This window comes from Caretta caretta, chromosome 5 (assembly GCF_965140235.1).
Source record: "Caretta caretta isolate rCarCar2 chromosome 5, rCarCar1.hap1, whole genome shotgun sequence".
NCBI classification, from domain to species: domain Eukaryota; kingdom Metazoa; phylum Chordata; order Testudines; family Cheloniidae; genus Caretta; species Caretta caretta.
The window spans coordinates 62604257-62626056 of NC_134210.1; the positions used below are offsets into that span (position 1 = coordinate 62604257).

The 21800-nt window shown below is 41.2% G+C and overlaps 1 protein-coding gene across 3 annotated transcripts in view; it reads left to right on the forward strand.

Moving 5' to 3' along the window:
- CAST (calpastatin) overlaps positions 1–21800 on the forward strand; it is a 112806-nt gene that overhangs the window by 16175 nt on the left and 74831 nt on the right. For all 3 annotated transcript variants that reach the window (XM_048850577.2, XM_048850575.2, XM_048850576.2), the window contains exon 3: positions 8259–8330. In XM_048850577.2, coding sequence (XP_048706534.2) covers positions 8259–8330 — 72 coding nt within the window. The remainder of the gene's footprint in view (positions 1–8258; positions 8331–21800) is intronic.

Below are 21800 nucleotides of genomic sequence, written 5' to 3' on the forward strand. Positions count from 1 at the left end.
TGCCCACTCCAAATTGATTCCCAACTGACCGGTAACTGTCTGGCATTGCAAGCTTCCACAGGGCTATCTATCGCCACTCACTTCTCAACTGTGAGGGCTGCTCTCATCTTGGTATTCATGCGCTTCAGGGCAGGGGAAAGCAAGTCACAAAGTTTCATGAAAGTGTCCTTACGCATGCGAAAGTTTCGCAGCCACTGGGAATTGTCCCAGACCTGCAACACTATGCAGTCCCACCAGTCTGTGCTTGTTTCCCGAGCCCAGAATTGGCGTTCCACAGCATGAACCTGCCCCATTAGCACCATGATGCATGCACTGGCAGGGCCCATGCTTTCAGAGAAATCTGTGTCCATGTCCTGATCACTCACGTTACCGCGCTGATGTCGCCTCCTCGCCCAGTATCACTTTGCCAGGTTCTGGTGCTGCATATACTGCTGGATAATGCATGTGGTGTTTAATGTGCTCCTAACTGCCAACGTGAGCTGAGCGGCCTCCATGGTTGCCTTGGTATGGCAACCGCACAGAAAAAAGGCGCGGAACGATTGTCTGCCGTTGCTCTGACGGAGGGAGGGGCGACTGACAACACGGCTTACAGGGTTGGCTTCAGGGAGCTAAAATCAACAAAGGGGGTGGCTTTACATCAAGGAGTATTTCAGGCAGGACTTCACGGAGGGTTCCAATAAGAAATGGTGCACCTAAGTTATTGTTCTTATTGGAACAAGGAGGTTAGTCTGGCCTCTGATTGATACATGGCTAGATTTACCTCGCTGCACCTTCTCTGTGAGTGACTGCAGTGTGACCTAGAGGAATGAGTCCCCTAGATGGGGGAGGAGGCAAATGAGTACCAAACAAATCTGGTCTATTTCTTGTTTTGATCCACTCCATCTATCTTTTACATCTTTGGCTGGCAGCAGACGGTGCAGTACGACTGCTAGCTATCCTCATCTCTTGCCTGCCCGGCAGAAGATGATGATGCAATAGGACTGCTAGCAATCTGTATTGCCTGCCTGCTCACCATAAGACGGTTCAATAGGACTGACTGCAGGACTAAAGAGAATGACCTGGTCAAGTCACTCCAGATTTAGTCCCTGCACCCATGTCTGCCCAGGCGCTCCTGATCGACCTCACACCTCAGGACATGACGATGACGGCTACCAGTCCTATTGCACCGTCTGCTGCCACAAGACAATGGGTTGCTGCTGCTGTGTAGCAATGCAGTACTACGTCTTCCGGCACCCAGGAGACATATGGTGACAGTGAGCTGAGCGGGCTCCATGCTTGCCGTGGTATGGTGTCTGCACAGATAACTCAGGAAAAAAGGTGCGAAACGATTGTCTGCCCTTGCTTTCACGGAGGGAGGGAGGGAACGGGGGCCTGACGATATGTACCCAGAACCACCCACGACAATGTTTTAGCCCCATCAGGCATTGGGATCTCAACCCAGAATTCCAATGGGCAGCGGAGACTGCGGGAACTGTGGGATAGCTACCCACAGTGCAACGCTCCGGAAGTCGACTCTAGCCTCGGTACTGTGGAAGCACTCCGCCGAGTTAATGCACTTAGAGCATTTTCTGTGGGTCACACACACTTGAATATATAAAACCGATTTCTAAAAAACCGACTTCTATAAATTTGACCTTATTTCGTAGTGTAGACATACCCTAAGACTCTGTAGAAGGCTATTATTAAACTTTTTATTCTGAGAAAACATTGTGCAGGTTTTGGACCGTAACCCTGGTGGGTGTGTATCTTCTTCTGAGACTTCAGGGTGGAATTATGTGTTGCAACAGTGAGTGGCACAGCACCTAACTTTGGGGCTTTAATTACATGAAAATTACATGAACAGCACCAGAATCCACAAAGCGAAGTTAGGCACTTTATACAATGAATGGGGACAGATAGGCATTTTGGAATGTGATCCATAAAAACCAGGACACTTGGGGGAAGCAGCCAAAGGTAGCCAATAGGAGATACTGACCAGAGGGGAGTGTATGCTAAGCCCCACCCCTGTCTCAGAGATGGGCATCTATGTCTGTGCTTCAGGGAGGTGCCTAGAGATCCACAGAATGGAACCAGCTGCCTGGAATTGGGCAGTATAGGCACCTAAACTGCTTTTTGAAGGAGTGAGTTGGCTGCCTATCTCACTTAGTCCTGGTGGTGGTAGGACTGTTGCCTACCTTACAGCTCTTAGCCCAATGGTTAGAGCATTCACCTGAGAAGTGGGAGACCCAAGCTCAATTCCCTCCTTTCTGCCTGAGGAGGAGAAAGGATTTGAACAAGAGTCTTCCATATCTCAGGAGAGTGCTCTATCCACTAAGCTATAGGATATTGTGGTGTGGGACTCCCTCAGTCTCTCCTGTTGAAGCTGTTGCACTTTGGATAAATAATGAAAGAATGATTGGAGCAGGGGGACTGGACCCTCCTCCCAGATTGGTGCCCTTACCATTGGAATACAGAATCATTCGTATTTACTCTCTCTTTCTCGTCAGTGACTGTTCCACTGTGGATAAATACCTAAAATATCGAGGACTGCATACTATTTTATTTAACCTGCTAAACAACTTTAGTTCTAGTATCAATAACCAATAATCAATAACCTCTGAACTTCTGCAAATTAAAAAATAAAATTGGAACTAAGTAATAATCCAAATTATATGACCTACTTTCCAGGTTTCTTGTGGGCAATTATAGACTGAAAACTAGCTTTCAATGTTATATTACAGTAAAAAAGGCCAGTGCAGTTTGTGGGTTGCACATGCAGAGGTTTCATATCATGGAGCAGAATGTTAGTTAAACACATGCAGAATATTGTGTTTGGTTCTGGCTACCTCGTTATCAGAAAGACACTGGCAGAATACAGAGAGGCACAATGAAAATGATTGGGAGTCCTGAGGAATTGGTTTATGTTGAAAGAAGAATTTAAAAAATCACATATGTGTAATTTAGCTAAGCAGTAGCTGTAAGGGGATGTGATACTGCTTGAAAATTTCTGGGAACGTAAATGCCAAAGAGAGAGAGAGAGGAATTATTTAGAGTAGTAGAGGGTTTACTAGTAATTATGAGATAAAATTAAGAAAGGGACAGTTTAGCCTGAATATCAGGAAGATCTAACTATGAACTCTATTAAGGTATAAAATAATCTCCCAAGGAAATAAGTGGAAGCCCTTTCTTGGGACACTGAAAATTAGACTGGAAAAAACATAGCAAATGTACTGTAGAGAGCAATTGGTAAGGCATAATCCCACGTAGGTGAGGAGGTACACTAGATGACTCCGTAAGACTTCCATTTTTAGCATTTTATTCCATGATCTTTTGGTGTTAATGGTGGGCGTTAAGAGCCTGCAGTTTGAGGATAATTCTTTTAATGATATTTCAGGTATGAGATATATATATAATCATAGTAGAGTGCTTCTGTAATTAGTCCATGACTGCATATATATAGACACCAGCTGAAATATACGCCTATAGCATAAGGAGGAAGAGAGCGTAGGTCTCTGCTGCTAATTTTATCAGGTCTCTGCCAGAGTTTGTTTGGGTCCCAGATTTTACAAGTTTTTTAAAACAGTAGGATGTATCTGTGTGATTGCATCATAAATGTTTTAAGACCACATTGAATAACTTAAAAATCCAAACAGTTCTTTAAGTGGAAGAACCCAGTGTCTTTGGAGCTTAAAAATTCAAGGATGAAATTCTGACTCCATTGAAGTCAATTGGAGTTTTGGCATTGACTTCAGTGAGGCCAGGATTTCACCCCTGAACTCTTTACTGTGTTGTGCTATGCCTGTAGTGTAGACAGCAGCTCAAGTGTGTGTCTTTTTTTCATTAACGAACATTTTTCTTCCAATGTATGTTACCAGGTTGAGGCAACTGAGTTAAGTATAGTACCTCAGGAACCTAAGAGACTAACTGAAGCAGGAACAACAAGCAGATGAGGCCAGTATCAGGATCCAGGGATATCCATTCTGCTCTGCTGTGTTCTTGTCCTTGAAGAAAATGGTGCAGAGCAGCCTTATTTCTCTCTCGCCTCCCCACCAGCCCAGACCTTCTCTCTCTCTCTGTCTCACCAACCCCTTCCCCACTCGCATCTACACTCTTTCTGCCTATCTTGCTCCTTTACTTCCTTCCCTCTGGGCAGAACCTGCACTCACTGTAGTTTCCTCTCTCCTGCGGCTCTTTCTGAAGGGGAGGGGAGTTGGAAACCTGCAGTGCCTGGAACTTTTGCTTGGTCCCTGCTGCAACCAGTGGGCCTCCAGGAGCTCTGTGGGGCACAGAGGGAGTGTGCCACTCTATTCCTCTTTGTATATGCGCCCTTACATGGCTGGCCAGCATGTGTAACTTCTGTTAGTGCTAAATGGAGTGCATCAAAAGGTGAATGTGCAAGTGAGGTATATGCACTTTACTGGTTAGTCTAGCTGTATGTTAGATTTTTAAAGGGTTTAGAGTGTTCTCCATTCATTTTAAATTTTAGATTGTAATCCAGCAAGGTGCTGAATAGAGTCAGATGGTGGAAAAAATGGGACAAAAAAGTCACAAAAAAAGTTAACAATTTTTCACTGAAAATTGAAAAAACTTTGACCAACTCTAGTGCTGAGTAAAATGAACGAACTCCTGTTGACTTACAGTGGAGGTGGGCAACCATCACCTTGCACGATCAAATACTTAGGGTCATATTATAGCGGCTCATGTAAAATTTTGTGTGCAAGAAATATAGTGTTGCCGTTTGGCTGAATATACAATGTTAGAAATATCCTCTACCTCTGGATACCCCATGTTAGGTGAACTTTTGCAGTAGCTCAAAATACCAAAGCATTCCCAAGAATGTTGTACCTTTGTCAAAATGGGTTACCCTGTTGATGTTTTTGAAAGGTTATGTTTTTGTTTTAAAAAATGTTTTTAAATCAATACATTGACTTCAAATTTAGGATAAAATGCAGCTAGTCTAACATTTCAGAAGTAAGTTCCAAATATACAGTAATAGAGCGTCATATCATGCAAGTCTTTTGAGATCCTCCAACTGAATTCATCAGGGAATTCTCTTAAAAAAATCTGTCAAGATTAGAAGTATACTTAGAAAGTTGCACCTGGGGAAGGAAATTAGTGGCTTTTTATTGTGGTAGGAACTCAAGAATAGAGGTGATACGTCTGATGTGTCTGTTGATTTTCCAGCCTCTAATCACAATCATCAGAATGCTGATTCCGATCTTGCGTACCCAGTTGCCAATTGCGAGTAACTCCATTGAAAATCCCTGATGCATTTCTTTTTAAAAGAATGAAAAGATTAATGCTTTTTAAACTAGTTAAACTGTTATACTGTATAGTGAATTTTAAGAGATTGAAGCTGACAGTGTCCCTTTAAAATGTCCCTGATGCTGTAGAAGTGCTCAGTACCTACTGAAGTCAGTGGATGTTGAGAGCATTCAGCAACATTTCTTATCCTAGGACAGTAATAAGAAAATTGTAAATATGTAAATCAGACACTGCACCGTTTCAGACTGACGTACATTTTAGTACATAATCACATTGTGTAATTCATTATGTTGATGCAAACAGATTATATCATCTCCTGTATTATTGCATGGTTAACATCTGGGTAATTTTTTTTCAGGTGCTCCGGCTGTGTATGGAGTTGATTCACATAATTTGATTTACCTTGTTTTGTATAATTAACTACAAATTTTTTTGGAAAAGACTAATCTATTTTATTATATAGAGTAAAATATCACGCAAACTTCTGCTGTAATCCAAAGATCGAATCTGACCATGACCATGGCATCTGAGCATCTAACAAACGTATTAAAGTGAGCACGATTGTATTACAGCAGCAAACAGAGGCCACAACGGATATGGCAGTCCTGTTGTGCTAGACACCACATATAGCAAGAGGTAGTTCCTGCCCTGTAAAGTCTACAGTCTAGTGCTAGGTTTTCAAGAAGTTTAAATGAAATACCTGCTGCTAATAAGGAGCTGCTAAGGAGGAGCTCGGCTATTCAGGAGGGCCTCAGCTCTGTCCTCTGGATCAGGAGGAGCCAGTTGAGGTGATTCAGGCACCTGAAAAGGATGCTCCCTGGGAGGCTTCCGTTGGAACTCTACCGGGCATGTCCCACTGGGCGAAGGCCCCAAGGCCGATCCAGGACATGCTGGAGGGATTAAATCTCCCAGTTTGCCTGATGTGGAGGAAAAGGAGGTCTGGTCCTTTCTACTGTCCGTGCTGCTGCCGTGACCTTCACCAGGAAAAGTGGCATAAAGGAAAAAAGAAGAAGAGCTGCTGCTAATTAATTAATTTAGTTTAAAGAGAGAACAACTGGAAATGGTCTTTGTTTTGAAAGGACACTAAGGTTAATTGGGATTAAAAAGTAATTTACTTTTGAAGTTGTGTTGAAGAAAATCTAAACTTCAGGATTTCCTTGATGGTATTTAACAGTAATACAGCACTAAATTTCTTTTCCAAAATGAACATCAAATTTACTGTGTGTCCTAGCAACCAAATCTGTGCAGCCATACTGTGACTGGATGCAATTTTTTAGGTGTCCAGCAAGGCACCGATCCTCTAAACACTTAAGCATTTAGTTAGCTTTATGAATGTGAGTTGTCCCAAATGTACAAGCATCATCACACTAACAGTATTATTGGTTTTGGCAAATGATACTGTGCTCATTTGGTTTTCATTTTTTTCATAATGCTAAATTCAAGCCTGAAATATTTGAAGAAAATACCATCAATTTCCTCCTGCACGTACATTTTGGAAAATGTACTTGTGGGCCACACTTCAATGATGTAGTATGTATATATCTGTGAACAGAGTATTGCCCTTTGCACTGGTTCACTAGCTGAAGTTCAGCTTCAGAAGGGCCGCTTTAGTCTTTGTAATTTCAAATTTTGTTTGTGTGGGAGAAATTCTCTCCGTTCATATTGTGTTCTGGAGCTAAAGTCAGAAGGAAAGAACATGATGTGGCGTTTATCTTTATGAATGATATCTTCTGTTTGTGTTTGAGGCTACTAATCTATCACAGTCCCTTATGTCTGATGGGCTGAATATTGGTGTTTCTTCATTTTGTATAGTAATTTCCTTACCAGGCCGCTGCAGGAGCCTGGTAAGGAACCAGCAGCCTGCAGGCTTTTCTGTGTTTAGGGGATCGTTCAAAATACTCTGCTGTAAAATCTCAGGAGTTCGTATACCTGAGAGAGGTCTTCTGTCTCTAAGTAGGTTTTCTCTATCTGTTTCTTCTGAAAGACAACATTTCTTTGCATCCATTGCTTAAGGTTGATTTTTCTAGCCACTTCTGATTTTTATCACAATTTCATTCCAGTTGTATACCAATGTAAGTCCATTAGTATCATTGGCGTTACACTGACATGAAACTGCAGTCATGCAGAAATTAATTATTTGCTGTGTTTTTGTTCCATCTGCACACACATTTGTTTAATTTGAAAGCCCTCAATTCTACCTATCAGTATTTGTATGTGTATGCACCTCTTTGCCTCATTTCTCCCTCTCTGCATGTTGCACCACGTTGTTCACATGTCATCAAGAAGGGAAACTATTGCTGCATCCACAGTACTTTTTACACAGATGCTTTTATAGGCTTTTCTGTTTTGAAGATAATTTTCTCCTGTATAATTTCTGTTCAATAATCTAAATGTGACATGAAGGAACCAGGGCATGTTGCTAATGCAGGTTTAAAAAAAAATATATTTTTTTTTCAAGCTTGCACTGATTGTGTTTTTGTTTTTAATTTAAAAAAATCAAGCTATCTGACTTCAGTTTACAGCAGTTACTCTTGAAGTATCATGAGATACAGATGATTACATATGGCTTCACTGTTAACCAAAACGAGCACCTCAATTTTAGGAAATAGCATAGATTTATATATGATTATATATGAAGCAACTATGGGGGATTGGTCCTGCTTTGAGCAGGGGGTTGGACTAGATGACCTCCTGAGGTCCCTTCCAACCCTGATATTCTATGATTCTATGAAGTATGAAAAATAATTCAGTCTGCAATAACTGCTCTGCTCACAAGAAAACCATCTCAAATGATCCTCTGGTGATCTGAATTATAACTCTGAAAACTGCTTCAGATGACTTGTAAAGCAGACACTGAATATAAATGAACTTGTTAGTATTTTGAATAAAATAGTCTAAGAAACAGAACCCTCAGAGAATCTTTTTTTAAATGAAGTATTTTGCTCCGCTTTACCAGTATATTCTGACATATTGTTCCCCCCCCCTTCTTTTGTATTTATGCTTTTATTTCACAGATGAAACCTGCAAGCACTAGTGCCAGTCAGCCTCCTAAAACACATACAAGTGGAGCAACTTCTGCCAGTAAGGTAACTTGCATTTTTCAGAGATGATAAACTTGCAATAGGGATTAACAATAATTGCATCAATGAGAGTTATAATAAACCTCAGTGTAGACTGGAGATTTAACAATATGCCTTTATAAAAATGCATTTTTGGTTTAGTTTTAAAAATAGTTAATCCAAATTTTGGAATCTGTAGAATTAAGCTGTTTATCCTAATGTTTTCTGGGTTTTTTAAAATGTATTCTTTGTGGTTTAGGCCCAAATCCTCAAGGGCATTTAGGTGTCTAACTCACAATGATTTCAGTGTGAAATAGGTGCTTAAATACCTTTTGACGTTTTGAGAATCTGGATCTTAGCATAATGCAGATATAATATATGTTATCCAAAGCAGAATAGTCATATTTTCAGAAACAAACTCTGACATAACTGATCTGTCTGTTTTGTCGACTGAAATGCAATCATTTGCTTGAATAGATAAATATAATTTCCAAAGTATATTTAGGTACAATTTTCTTAACTTCATTAACAAAAATCAACTCAAACATTGAGATCTTTGAACCAAAGCCCATTGATGTCAAAGGGAGTCCCTAAGTGAACTGAGTGATCTATTTAAAAAAAATAAAGATGAAGATAAGTCAAAATTTCTTAAAGCTATGAAGTGATAAATGTTGAAGTATCTCAGAAAAAAAACACTGTATGAGTTAATTATACTTTGTATTAAGTGAAATAAAAGTTCCAATTCCAGAGCAAGTAGATGTGGTAGCTAACTTATACTTGTTTTTCACTACAACACCACTTCAGTTTTTTTGTTTCTGAGGACCTCAGAGCATTGTGCAAGCACTGAATTAGACCTCACTGCACCACTGTTAGGTAGACAAAGGATGTATAATGCAATTTCACCCACTACTCTGGGGTGGAAAGCAACTGCTATTAAACAGTACTCAATAACATTTCAGTTTAGGGTAAGAAGTGAAGAATACTCTTATTGAGCTGGAATTGCAGGCACATTGAGGCAGAATGCCAGTGCCTACTAATAGTATGCCAGGACTTCAGTCCAGTACTGAGTCGAGAAATGCCACCAGTACCATTTTGTTCAGCACCTATGTTCTTTGGAGGTCTCCCATCTATGGGTTAAATCCTGGCCCCACTGAAGTCAATGGCAACACTTACATTAACTTCAGTGGGCCCAGGATTGCACACCAAGTATGTGGTCTGATCCTGTGAGATCTGACAAGATCATAGCACTGATAATTGTAATGATCTGATGGCTAAGTGCCAAAATAGAGGCCAATGTTAACAAATGATTTACAAATTGGAGTGTAAACTATAAGGATGTGTCGTGCTAAGAAAAGCAATAGTGAGTGCAAGAGAAAAGAATTAGTGGTTTACAGCATGAAATAAAAGCAAAGCAATACATGGAAAATCACCTTTAAACTCCCCTTTCATTTCTGTTCATGGCACCTTCATAAACAGAATTAGGGACTACTGATTTCAGGAAGCTTGGCAGGGCCAGGATACTTTTTGTGGCCTAATAATTGGCTGGGAAGAGTCTGCAACCCAACATACAACTGAAAGCCATTAATTCCCCCCGAAAAGGAGGACTTGTGGCACCTTAGAGACTAACAAATTTATTAGAGCATAAGCTCTCATGAGCTATAGCTCACTTCATCGGATGCATACTCTGCTACTCTGAAACCTACCATTAATTCCCAAGAATTCCCCGCATTGAGTTCGTCATTTGTGTTTTGAATAGAAACGAAACCATATGGGATGTGCATTTTTTATTTAATTTATTTATTTATATTTTTTATGGATCACTAGTTTCATAGAATCTCTGAGATCTTTTCACTTCTGACTTCTGTTAGGTCATCGAGACCTTCTCCCTGCTCAGGCAGCATTATTTCCTGTTGTATTAATTCTTTGTTCAGTTTAGTTTCAACCGTCTCAAATGTTGGGCTTCTATCCCACTTTCCCAGAGAGATTTCTGTGCCTGATTGATCTGACTGACAGGAAGTGTTTCTGCTATCAGGTTACATTTTTATTATCCTAAATTATTTTTCTTCCCGGGTGTTTTACATCCATTCGGGGTATTTGTAAACTCTTTCTTTGTCCGCCTCCTAATCGTGGCAAACTTAGAATACACATATTTAGCTCCTTCAGTTTTTCTCATTAGTGTATTCCCTCATGAATCTAATCATTTTTGGGTTCTTCCTCTAACTTCCTTCTACTTTTTCTACATCTTTCTGATGTAGGCTAAAACTGAATGCAGTATTCCATGTGTGGTTACACACACAATATAATGCTTCTGCATATGGATCCTCAGATTGCATTTATCTCATGCTGTGTATCGTGTTGCAAACTCATTTCTAAGGGCGTGTCGACACTGCTATGCAGTTTGCGAATGTCAGTGAGTATCAAAGTGCTGTGCTGTAACTCTCCCATGTGGATGCTGTGGGCATGAGCTGAAAGCTCCATTGTTCACACTAATTTATTTTTTAGACACCATATAACATGAATCTAACATGATACCTTTGGTACCACACAAGACATTTCTCCCCCTCCACACAAACTGGCCATATTGATTATCTATTACCAGGTCTATGCTACCCTTTACTTCGGTATAACTTACGTCACTCAGGGGTGTGAATAAGTCACCCACCTGTGTGACATAAGTTACACCAACCTAAGCACCAGTGTGGATATTGCTATGTCGGCAGGAGAGCTTGTCTCATTGACATATCTACTGCATCTCGCGGAGGTGGATATATTACGCTGATGGGAGAGCTGTCTCCTGTCAGCATAGAGCATCTTCTCCAGACACATTACACGGTGCAGCTGCATCGATGTAGCACTTCTAGTGTAGACTAGCCCTAGGAACTTTGTTTATCAGCCAGTATTCAATTCATAGGTTAGTGCTCAAACAGCTTGTAGAGAAACTAATTTTATAGTCGAATTACATGGGCTACTATATCACATGCTTTACTGATATCCAAATGTACCTACCACTTTTGGTACTTTATCTAATTTTGTATTTTTATCCATAAAGCCAATCTTGCTGCTTATTACTTTTGTTTCTCTTAAACTCTTAATGGTTAGTGATTTTGGGGAGGGAAGAGGGGTCTCAGTATTTTTCAATACTTTTACTAAGGATAGAAATCAAGTGTACAGGATGGTAATTGCCATGTGAATGTCTGACCCGTGCAACTTCGGCCTAGTCAGAAGCATCACTGTTCATTGCCTTCCTCTAGAGTTGGCCTTAATTGTGTTACAATTATTTTCATCATGATTTTTCCCTGATAATAAGCTTATCTCTGTCTAATTATTCTGATCTGTAGAATCTCCTTTCTTCAGGACTGGTACAACCATTGCCTTTAGCGAGTTGTCTAGTAACTCCTTTTGCTCCCACACCTTTTAATGTATTCTTCCTAATGCTTTGATAGCCCTTGTCCCACTGGCTTTTAGCAGCGCACCTGTTATATTGTCTATTCCTGCAGCTGTCCCGTTTTTTAACTGCTTCACTGCTCTTTCTGTTTCCTCTGATGGCAGCTCAGTGCTGATATCCATTCTGCCTTGCAAGTTGCCCTGTTTATCCAGCACAGGGGTTGGCAAACTTTTTGGCCTGAGGGCCACATTGGGGTTCTGAAACTGTATGGAGGGCCGGGTAAGGAAGGCTGTGCCTCCCCAAACAGCCTGGCCCCTGCCCCCTATCCGCCCCCTCCCACTTACTGCCCCCTGACTACTCCCCACCCCCTTACCATGCTGCTCAGAGCACCAGGACTGGCAGCCGCCCTGCCCAGCCGGAGCCAGCCATGCTGCCGTGCTGCCCGGCAGGAGCTCGCAACCCTGCCTCCCAGAGCACTGGCGGTTAGGCAGCGGGGGAGGAGGCTAGCCTCCCCGTCCGGGAGCTCAAGGGCCAGGCAGGATGGTCCTGTGGGCCGTAGTTTGCTCACCTCTGATCTAGCTTGTCTAAAATGCTTGCATCTGGATGAACTATAGGGTTCAGCGCTTTGTCAAAATGCTTCTTCCATACTCCCAGCACATCTTCAACATTTGTTGTGTGTTCACGGGTAACCTTTCTTACTGCTAGCTAGCCTGATTGTGTTTCCATGCAACTTAACCTGATTGAATTGTATATATTCACATTTTCCATATATTCACATTTTCACATCTTACCTGCTTTTCCTCAATAACTATTTTAAAAATAAACTTTCATTACTTCCTAATAGGTCAGATTTCCCTTCTGTATTTATTGTTCCAGTTCATTAAGTCAGCAAACTTTGAGCCATTAACTTCAGTGCCTTCCTCTGTTAAAGCTAGATTACTTGGACGTTATTAATGGGCCTTCTTTCTCTCTCTCTCTCTCTCTCTCTCATATTGTAGTACAGGTATAGATATCCTTCTTTCCCCTCCCCTCTCCCCTTTTTGACTCCTTTGGCTAACAATAACTCATTCTATTTTCCTGCCTTTTCCTCTCCCTGGAGTCCTTAAATGACTTTATGTATTTTGTTTGGTGTCCTTTCATCTTTTCCATTTACAATATAGGTTTTATTAACTTCTACCAGTTATTTTTAATTCAACCATATGACACCTCTCTGTTCCTTCCAGTCAGAGGAACTGTGTGGTGCCTGAGTTAATGAATCTCTTTGGATTCCACAGGCTTACTTTACAATGGTGAATGTTAATAATTCCTTTCAATGCACCTTCCCCAATAGATTTCTGAATACCCGCCAAATGTGTTCTTCTAAAATTTTCTACCCAAGTTTTGCTACATTTGTGAACTCATTCCTTAGCAGAGCGAAATAAAGTAATTTAATGCTTTTATTCCAGTGTTTGCAGTCAATTCACTTTGGTTGATAAATAAGGCTAAGTTTTTGTTAGATATTTTTAGTAAAAGTCACAGGTACTAAACAAAAATTCACAGAAGCCCCTGACCTTCACAAAAAATATCTCTGACAAAAGGGGTAGGTGGGTTCAGCACCCTGCTGCTGTGGCTCCCGGGTCCCACACTGCTGCAGTGCATGGGAGCTCTGGGGTCCCCCTGCCCAAGAGGCTGGGCTGCTACAGGGTTCCCCACCCTCACCGGGCAGCTGCGGGCAGGGGACTGCAGGGTCCGCCAGCTCCCAGCCGCAGCAGGCACTGGGGACTCCCTGCAGCTGTTGAGCCATGGTGGGCCGCAGGGCGACCCCTGCACAGGCAACGGGGACTCCCCACAGCTTCCCAGCCAAGGCAGAAAATGTCATGGAGGTCAATGAATGTCACGGATTCCATGACGTAACTGTAGCCTTATTGATAAACAGTAGATTCAGATATCTTTTCTTCTGGTTGAGATGTCTGTTTGCCTGTGTTTTATGTCCAACTGATATCTGGGTAGTTAAAAATCCCCAAAGATTATGTATCCTATGATGTAGAACATCCCAAGCGTTGGTTCAGGAATATTTTGCTCTCCAGTCTTATTAGTCTGCAGCCAGTACATGTTCTCGCTTCCTTTTTTGTTTTTCATCCTTTGTATCTTAACTCAAAGAAATTCATCACCCTGTTCTTCGTTGCCATACTATAGCTTATTGGGATAGCAAATGTTGTTTATCCATCTCTTCTGCTTTTTTCCTGTCCTTATGAAAGTTGCATTTGGCTATAAAGTGTTGCTGCTTTGCCCAATTTTATTTTGTTCCTATGTTCTTGTGTTTTCTAAATGTATGTTAAAGGTGCCCAGAGTTTTGGACAAATTCACTTTGTTGTGCAATTTGCATAAGACTGCACTCTAAACGAAGATTTTAATATTTCCATTACAAATAGATTTTCTTTGTTGCACATGTTGCTTGCATTTTTATATAAATGCTTTTTGTTGTTTCTGGGACAAGGTTGTAGGGTATTGGTGCTTCAGGTACAGAACTAATGAAAAAAGAAAAGGAGTACTTGTGGCACCTTAGAGACGAAATGAGCTGTAGCTCATGAAAGCTTATGCTCTAATAAATGCGTTAGTCTCTAAGGTGCCACAAGTCCTCCTTTTCTTTTTACAGATACAGACTAACACGGCTTCTACTCTGAAACCAGAGAACTAATGCTCTCTACAGCACCCATTTTGATCATTTAAATCTCTCAATAGTCTATTCAATTTGCAGTTACCATTATGGAGAGCATTTCCTGACAACTAATGAGTGGCTGAACAAGTTTGCCTTGGGCCTATAACTCAGCCGTGCATTAGGAGGTCATTATCGCCATTAGAAACTATACAAAGTATAAGGAAAAACTAAAGTAATTTCCTCTTCTATATGTTAAAGTAAAAAGTTGGGCTACATAGTACCATGGATGTTGTGTTCTCTTTAGAGGTATAAATGTGCCAGTCCACTATCCAGTGAGAAACCAGAATTTCAAGCTCAATGATTATTCAGAATAAAATGTAACAACTGTTTTGTTGAGAGACAGTTCAATCCAATGAACTTTCTAGGATTGTTACATTTTGTCAGATGTAGTAATTGTGTTTGTATAGAACAGAGTTTCACCAATTTTGTATGTGATTAATTTGGCACTAGTACTCTTAATTTGCACTGGACACGAGTTAACTTCCATTGATGGCTACTGCACATTGTTTAAAGAATCTGTCCATACTTCTTTCATGGAACAAGCTTAGTAGTAGTTATTAAAACCTGAAACTGTAGTGGAGAATCGAACTATCCTCAGCCTTTATTTATGCAGAGCAAGATCTTCAATTCTGCTAGATGTAGTAAAACTAACTATTACAATTATATTCTTCCTGTTTTTAAAATGGCAGAAACTCAGATATTTTTTAGCATGTCAGTCATGTGAAACCCTATTCAATCCAGTACACTATCCAGCATACTGTTTTTAATGGCCAATTTGCGTCCTAATGGATAAGGAGGCTGTTGCCTGACTGACCTCTCCACAAAAGGCCAACCTTTTTGTGAAGGGCAGTGGCTGCTGGCCAGGAGCCCAGCTCTGAAGGCAGAGCCGCCACCCGCAGCAGCGCAGAAGTAAGGATGGCCTGGTATGTTATTGCCACCCTTACTTCAGTACTACTGCTGGTGGGGCACTGTAATAGCTGCTGCTCTCCAGCAGCCCAGCTCTGAAGGCAGCACAGAAGTAAAGGTGGCAATACTGCAACCTCCCCTAAAATAACCTTTGTGCTTCCCCTGCAACTCCCTTTTGGGTCAGGACCCCCAATCTGAGAAACTCTGACCTCCATGAAGTCTGCATAGTGTGCTTTTACCTCTTACAACAGACCAGATTTCACTGTCCTGTGTGTTTTTCACAGCTGTGTAGTTGGTAGGGCCCTAGTTATGTCATAAAAGCTGTATAACAGCAAGTGGTGGAAGACCTCAGGAGAAGGAAAGCTCATGCAAATTAACTTTCTCTAGCTATGCTTTACTACTTCACATTCTTAAGACCGTTTTCTCTATCTCACTTCAAGCAGCCTGTGGAAGTCACTCCAGCCCTTTGAGTAGGTATTGGAGTAGCTACATCAGGGACAATGAAGACTTCTAGCTTGGATTAAAAGAATACAGAGAGGTCCTTTTACACCTACTCTATTCACCAAGGAGGGACTCCCATCACTGTTAAGGATGAGGGGGTATGTGTGTGTCTCTCTCTCTCTCCTTTGAGCCCCCCATTGTCATTTTATGGGGGACACAGTTAATCCAGAAATTGGCAACCTTTGGGACATGGCCTGTTAGGGAAATCTGCTGGCGGGATGGTTTGTTTACCTGCAGCGTCCGCAGGTTTGGATGATCGCAGCTCCCACTGGCCGCAGTTCACTGTTCCAGGCTGAGGGATGTGCTGGCCACCGCTTCCCACAGCCCCCATTGGCCTGGAATGGCAAACCACGGCCAGTGGGAGCTGCTTTGGCCGAACCTGCGGACGCTGCAGGTAAACAAACCCTCCCGGCCCGCCAGCGGATTTCCCTGATGGGCCGCGTGCCAAAGGTTGCTGATCCCTGAGTTAATCTTTGCCCCCTTTTGTTGCTTTTTGGACTGATGTCTTGAATGGAGCTTGTTTCCCAGAAGAGCCACTTACAGTCTGAGGGATACTCCAAGATTTTTTTTTTCCCCTGGTGACTGCCTCCGCCCCGCACTCTCCAGCAGTCATGACATTCTTGATATGTAGGGGATGGGAGAAGGATGATGCTTAGTGAGTCCCCCAAAGTAAAAGTGATGATGTAGGAAAGTAAAATGATTGATTGGGGCTAAGCTATTCAAACAGAGGAGCCTAAAAACAGATTAAAAATCCTAATTTGCAAAATCAGGCAGATACCTAGAAGTACTGGGTACTCATTTGCTCCCTTTGAGGTCAGTTGGAACTATGGGGTACTTAGGACTTCTGAAAAAAAAAAAAAAAAAACCAAGCACCTGCTTAAATATATTTTAAGACCCTAACTTTAGGCTCCTGCTTTTGAACCCAAATTATTAAAATTTGAACCCAAGTTTACACCTCGTTCTTAAAAGCTGCTTCCAGTAGTAAAATGAGAAATCTAAACTCTTTTCCCCTCACTTTTTTCCTAATTTAATTCAAGTTTAAAGGATGTGACGAATGCAATTTACAACAACACAATTTTGGCAGAGTAACACTTTTCAACAAAAAGTTATTCAGGAGACAAATGCTGCCCTGCGATGCTACTTACCCCTCTATAATTCTTTCAGTTAGTAGAACTTTACTTGATTTTGTACAAGGGCAGCAGACTAGGTAACAGTTCTTTGAAAGTGATTAGTTTGTAGCAAAATTAAACAAATTTGGATTATTTTGATCCAGAGTAAACCAAATGTTCATAATAATCAGATGAAATGCAGGAATTTTCGTAGGGTACCTGCTCTAAGTAATCTTATTTTCTTATACCGAATAAACTTTAAGCAGAAATCCACTATAGGTTTTATACTGTATTATGTGTTTAGAAAAGAATTCTATACCTTTTAGAAACATTTGGATATAGTGTAAGTTGCACTCCCACTCTGTTCCCAAGAAAGTATACGCATGCACACACCCTGTATGCAAATCTTACTACCTTTTTAGGACTTTACTTAGTGGTACCCGGATAACAGTAAGAAAGCTTTAAACCTCAGCCTTCAGCTTCTCCCCTAGATTGTTTCTAGAATTCTCCGGAAGAACCTCTTTTGTCCCAGGTCCTAGTTTTCTCTCTGCCCCAGAGGGACACTCCAACCCCTTTTATATAGTGGCTGGAGCTAAAAAGACCCAGCTGCCAACAAGAATCAGTATCGTCATGTAAAATTCTAGTACATAAACTCAGTGTGGCTCAGCAGAGGAACCTTGCATTTTTATGCAGGGTCCTAGAAACTGCCACTCTATTACAATCACATCCTGTAGCACTTCCAAAATATATATATTTGTACACTGCTAAAATGCAGTAACCTACAGTTTACAAGTTGGTAGCCAGCTATACAAAAGTGGCAGGAAAGAATGTGGATCACAGACCCTTCTCCATATTCAAGAAGAGCAAACAATTAAATGTTACTATGTATAGGTCCTTCTATGAAAACCTTAAAGTACCCAAACTATCTACAGAAAGAGATGAAGGTTCCTAGTTCAAACCTGGAGCTTACACCAGTAAACAATTTCCTTTTGCTAAAAATAAAACATATGATTGTCAATGTTTTGATTAATAGTAAAGAAAATGTCAAGTACAAATTAATTCTCACCTGCATACAGTTAATAAAAGTAGGTGAGGATTTTAAACAATAGATGGGGATGATTTTTTACATTAGCCTTCTGAATGTGTGTGTCTGTGTAGCTAAATTTCAAGAACTTTTACCTCAAACTTTTAATTTGAGTAATCTTAATAAAACACATTGTATTCAAATGATTTTTCCATAATATTTTAGAGCTTTTCCTCTTAATCCATATAATTTATATTTTGTATTTCAATAATTAGACTAACAACAAGTGGTTGCTGGGATATGTAATAAATTTATAAATATGGGTTTTGCAAGGAAGAAAAGAACACCATAGTCTTCCAACTATACACACACCTTTTAAAATTGCACTGAGTAAAAACAAACAATGGCAGGAGAGCAGGGCATATTTTATATTACTACAACACAACAAAGAGGTCATATATATTTCTGTGCTATGTAAGCTATTCTGTATTTTATAGAAGTGCTTTTAAACCCCCTTAAGCAAGCTTTGAAAAAATGTATTCGTCAGTGGTGGGTAAGAAATACTCCTTGGTGAACGGTGTAAGGCCTAAACCACCAGTTTCTGCATGAGTTGAGCTTTCTTTTACCAAAATTAAGTTTCTATCACTGCATAGAAACACAGACTCTTGATTGTGAAGAAAACCTCATTGCTGCCAACTTCTGCAATTATTAGTGTTAGCATAATTTTCCCTAAAACCCCAGCTCCTGAATTCATGTGAAATAGATGAGAATCTTCTACCCCTCATGGTTGAAGAGAAAAGGCTGAAAATACAATCAAATTGTATGCCAAACACTAATAAAAACCAGAAGGCAAATAACCCTACTCCCTCAATTATTAGTTTGTTTTTTAAATAAAGCCTGTGTCATGGGGGTCTGACTTAAGATTTTTGAACCGTTAGGGTTGGCAGTACTGTAACCTTCCTAATGAGCAAGCCCAGCGTTTTCTTGAGTCCAAATGCAAGCTTCGATGTTGCTGCTGCTAACTTTCTGAGCATCTGCCTGTGAAATTGAGAAGATTCTGGACAGCGTTATTTAGAATTTTGTTAGCAGTTGCTGTGGTCAGCTGAACCAAAATAATTTGACAGGCTCCTTAGTTTTTGTGTAGCAGACTGGAAGTTCTGTGGCAGGTTCAAATACATTTTTAAAAAAAAGGGGGGGGTTCCTAAAAATAATACATACAATCAGCATAGTGTCCCTTGGTTTGTTTTTTAATATTAAATTCACTATTTCACTTGGCTATTACATTTTGAGGTTATAATTTTCAATACATTTTTGTATAGGCAAAAGCTGTCAGGAAAGAAGAAATAACTGGATAGAAAATAACTTGGGCTCTTGGACTCTGAATAATTGTGTGAAGTGGATTGGAATTGCAGTGTTAATACATTACTTAGCTGTTACTGCTAATTTTATTAGCAATAAAATAGTTAGCAATGCTAATGTAAATTGTTATCTTTAGATGTCAGACCTAATGCACCAGATTATGTGAATGGGGGCAATTAGCATCTCTCAGATTCACCTTGTTGATTCAAGCTGTCTGTAGACTGAAGAGAACATCACTGCTTCAGTTCTCATTTTGAAGGCTTTCTTTGCAACCATAAGGGCTAGAAACATTTAAAATCAGGACCTGATTAACTTTTTGTGGGCCCCTCTGGGGAATGATTGTAAAGGGGGCTGGGGGAAAAAGCAGTGGGACAGGAGCTAGGGTTGGTCCCTGGAGCAAGGGAGGGAGTAAGCAGAATCCTGCCGCCCTCCCACCCACATAGAGTGGGTACCTACCTGGTCTAGCCCATTCTCTTTGTTTCTCTCTGCAGTGAGCTGCCCCTCCTCCCACAGCAGCAGGAAGACAGGTTCTCTTCCAGCCCTCTGGGGTGGGTGTTGGGAGTGGGAGGAAGGGAGGCAAATGTGGTTATTCCTATAACCAGACTTTTAGTTTCCAGTCAGCACTGCTAACCGGACACTCAAGTCCCATTTTCTACTGGAGTTTCAAGTCTAAAATTGAATACCTGGCAACAGGGCTGCCGGAAAAGCCTGGGGGAAGGGGAGGGGCAAGCAATCATTTTTAAAAGTGAGAGAGCTAAGCCTTAAAGGGGGGGGGGGGGCGGAGAAGAGAGCAAGTGGTGGGTGGGCTAGGGAGTGGAGAGGAGCTAGTGGGCAGGGCCATGTCTGTTGTACTGCCCAGATAGGTTGGAGACTGTGTGGATCAGCTGACACAGTATCCTCAGCCCAGGTGACATGACAGCCAGTGGTGGATTTACAGTTAGTGGGGCCCCCTTGGCCCTGTGCTCAGCTTCATTTTTGGGGCCCCTCCTTGGGACCCAGCCAAGAAAAAGAACAAGTTCTTTTTTTCCTTCATCCTCCTCCTATAAGTAATAGCAAGTAAATGAAAAAGTGAGGTACCTTGATTATTCTTGTAGTCAAACTTATTTTTCTACAGACCACTGTAAAATCACGGAGGGGCTTGACAGACCACTTAATGATCTTTCCAAATAGTGTATAAAAAAACAACACGTTGGGGTGCTGGGTCGTGGAGTGCTTACCTGGGGCAGCTTCTGTTTGGTGCTAGGGGTGCAGGTGGGAATGGGGGCAGGGTGCAGGAGCTCCTGTTTTGTGCTCAGGATAGGGGTGGGTTCAGGAGTCAGGGCGGGCAGAAGGTGCGAGAGAGGGGTGCAGTGGTGCTCACAGCAGGGGCCTGGAGGTGGTATGCCCAGATTCCAGCCCCTTCCCCAAGGCCCCGCTCCCGCCTCTTCTCCGCCTCCTCCCTGGAGCGTCATGGTAAATCTGGTACTGTTTAAAATAAATACAAATAAAGAGTGCTTATACAATAAATAAATAAATATAAATACAAATAAAGAGCACTGTTCTGTAGCAAGGGATAAATTCTTTAGCAGATAGTGGTGCTGTGGAATACAGGGACCTGTCAATTTCATATTGCCTCCTGGAGCACTGTTTTATAGATTCCAAGGCTAGAAGGGACCACTATGATCATCTAATTTTACCTCCTGTATGACCCAGGGCACAGAACTTCTCCAAAATAATTCCCTGTTTGAATTAGACCATATCTTTAAAAAAAAAAAAAAATTCAACCTTGATTTAAAAATTGCCCATGATGGAGAATGCACCATGATGCTTGGTAAATTGATCCAATGGTTAATGACCCTCAGTTAAAAATTTACACCTTATTTCTATTCTGAATTAGTCTAATTTCAGCTTTCAACCGCTGGATCTTGATATACCTTTCTCTGCTAGATAGAAAAACCCATTATCAAATGTTAGTTCCCTAGATAGATACTTCAATCAAGTAACCCCTTTCCCTTCTCTTTGGTAATCTAAATAGATTGTGTGTCCTCAGCGTATCCCTGTAAGGCATGTTTTCCAGTCCTTTACTCATTCTTGTGGCTCTTCTTTGAGTCTTCGCCAATGTACCAACACCCCTTGTTGAACTGTGGACATCAGAGCTGGACACAGCTTTCCAGCAGCAGAGTAGACTATTCAGGGAGCACAACACTAACAAACATCAAAGCTGTGGGAATAATAGAGTAGTGGAAACCTCCTTCCTGCGTGGAGCAGCTATTCTTGTTGCATAAAAACATAAGATGTGGTTGCAAATACCAGAGATGGTCATCTTCTATTGTGGAAGAAGGGGCTATGGACTATGCGGAGCACAATAATAGGTTCTCACTGCATTTTTATGCAGTGTTTACATAAACAATATTATTGCTAACACATGAACTCTGTACCTTACTGCAAAGGACAGCACTGTCTTTGGCTTATCTTTGGAAGTTTTGCCCATGTGAATGGGCTGAACGTTTCCCAGTACCTCTTTATGTCTGAAGGC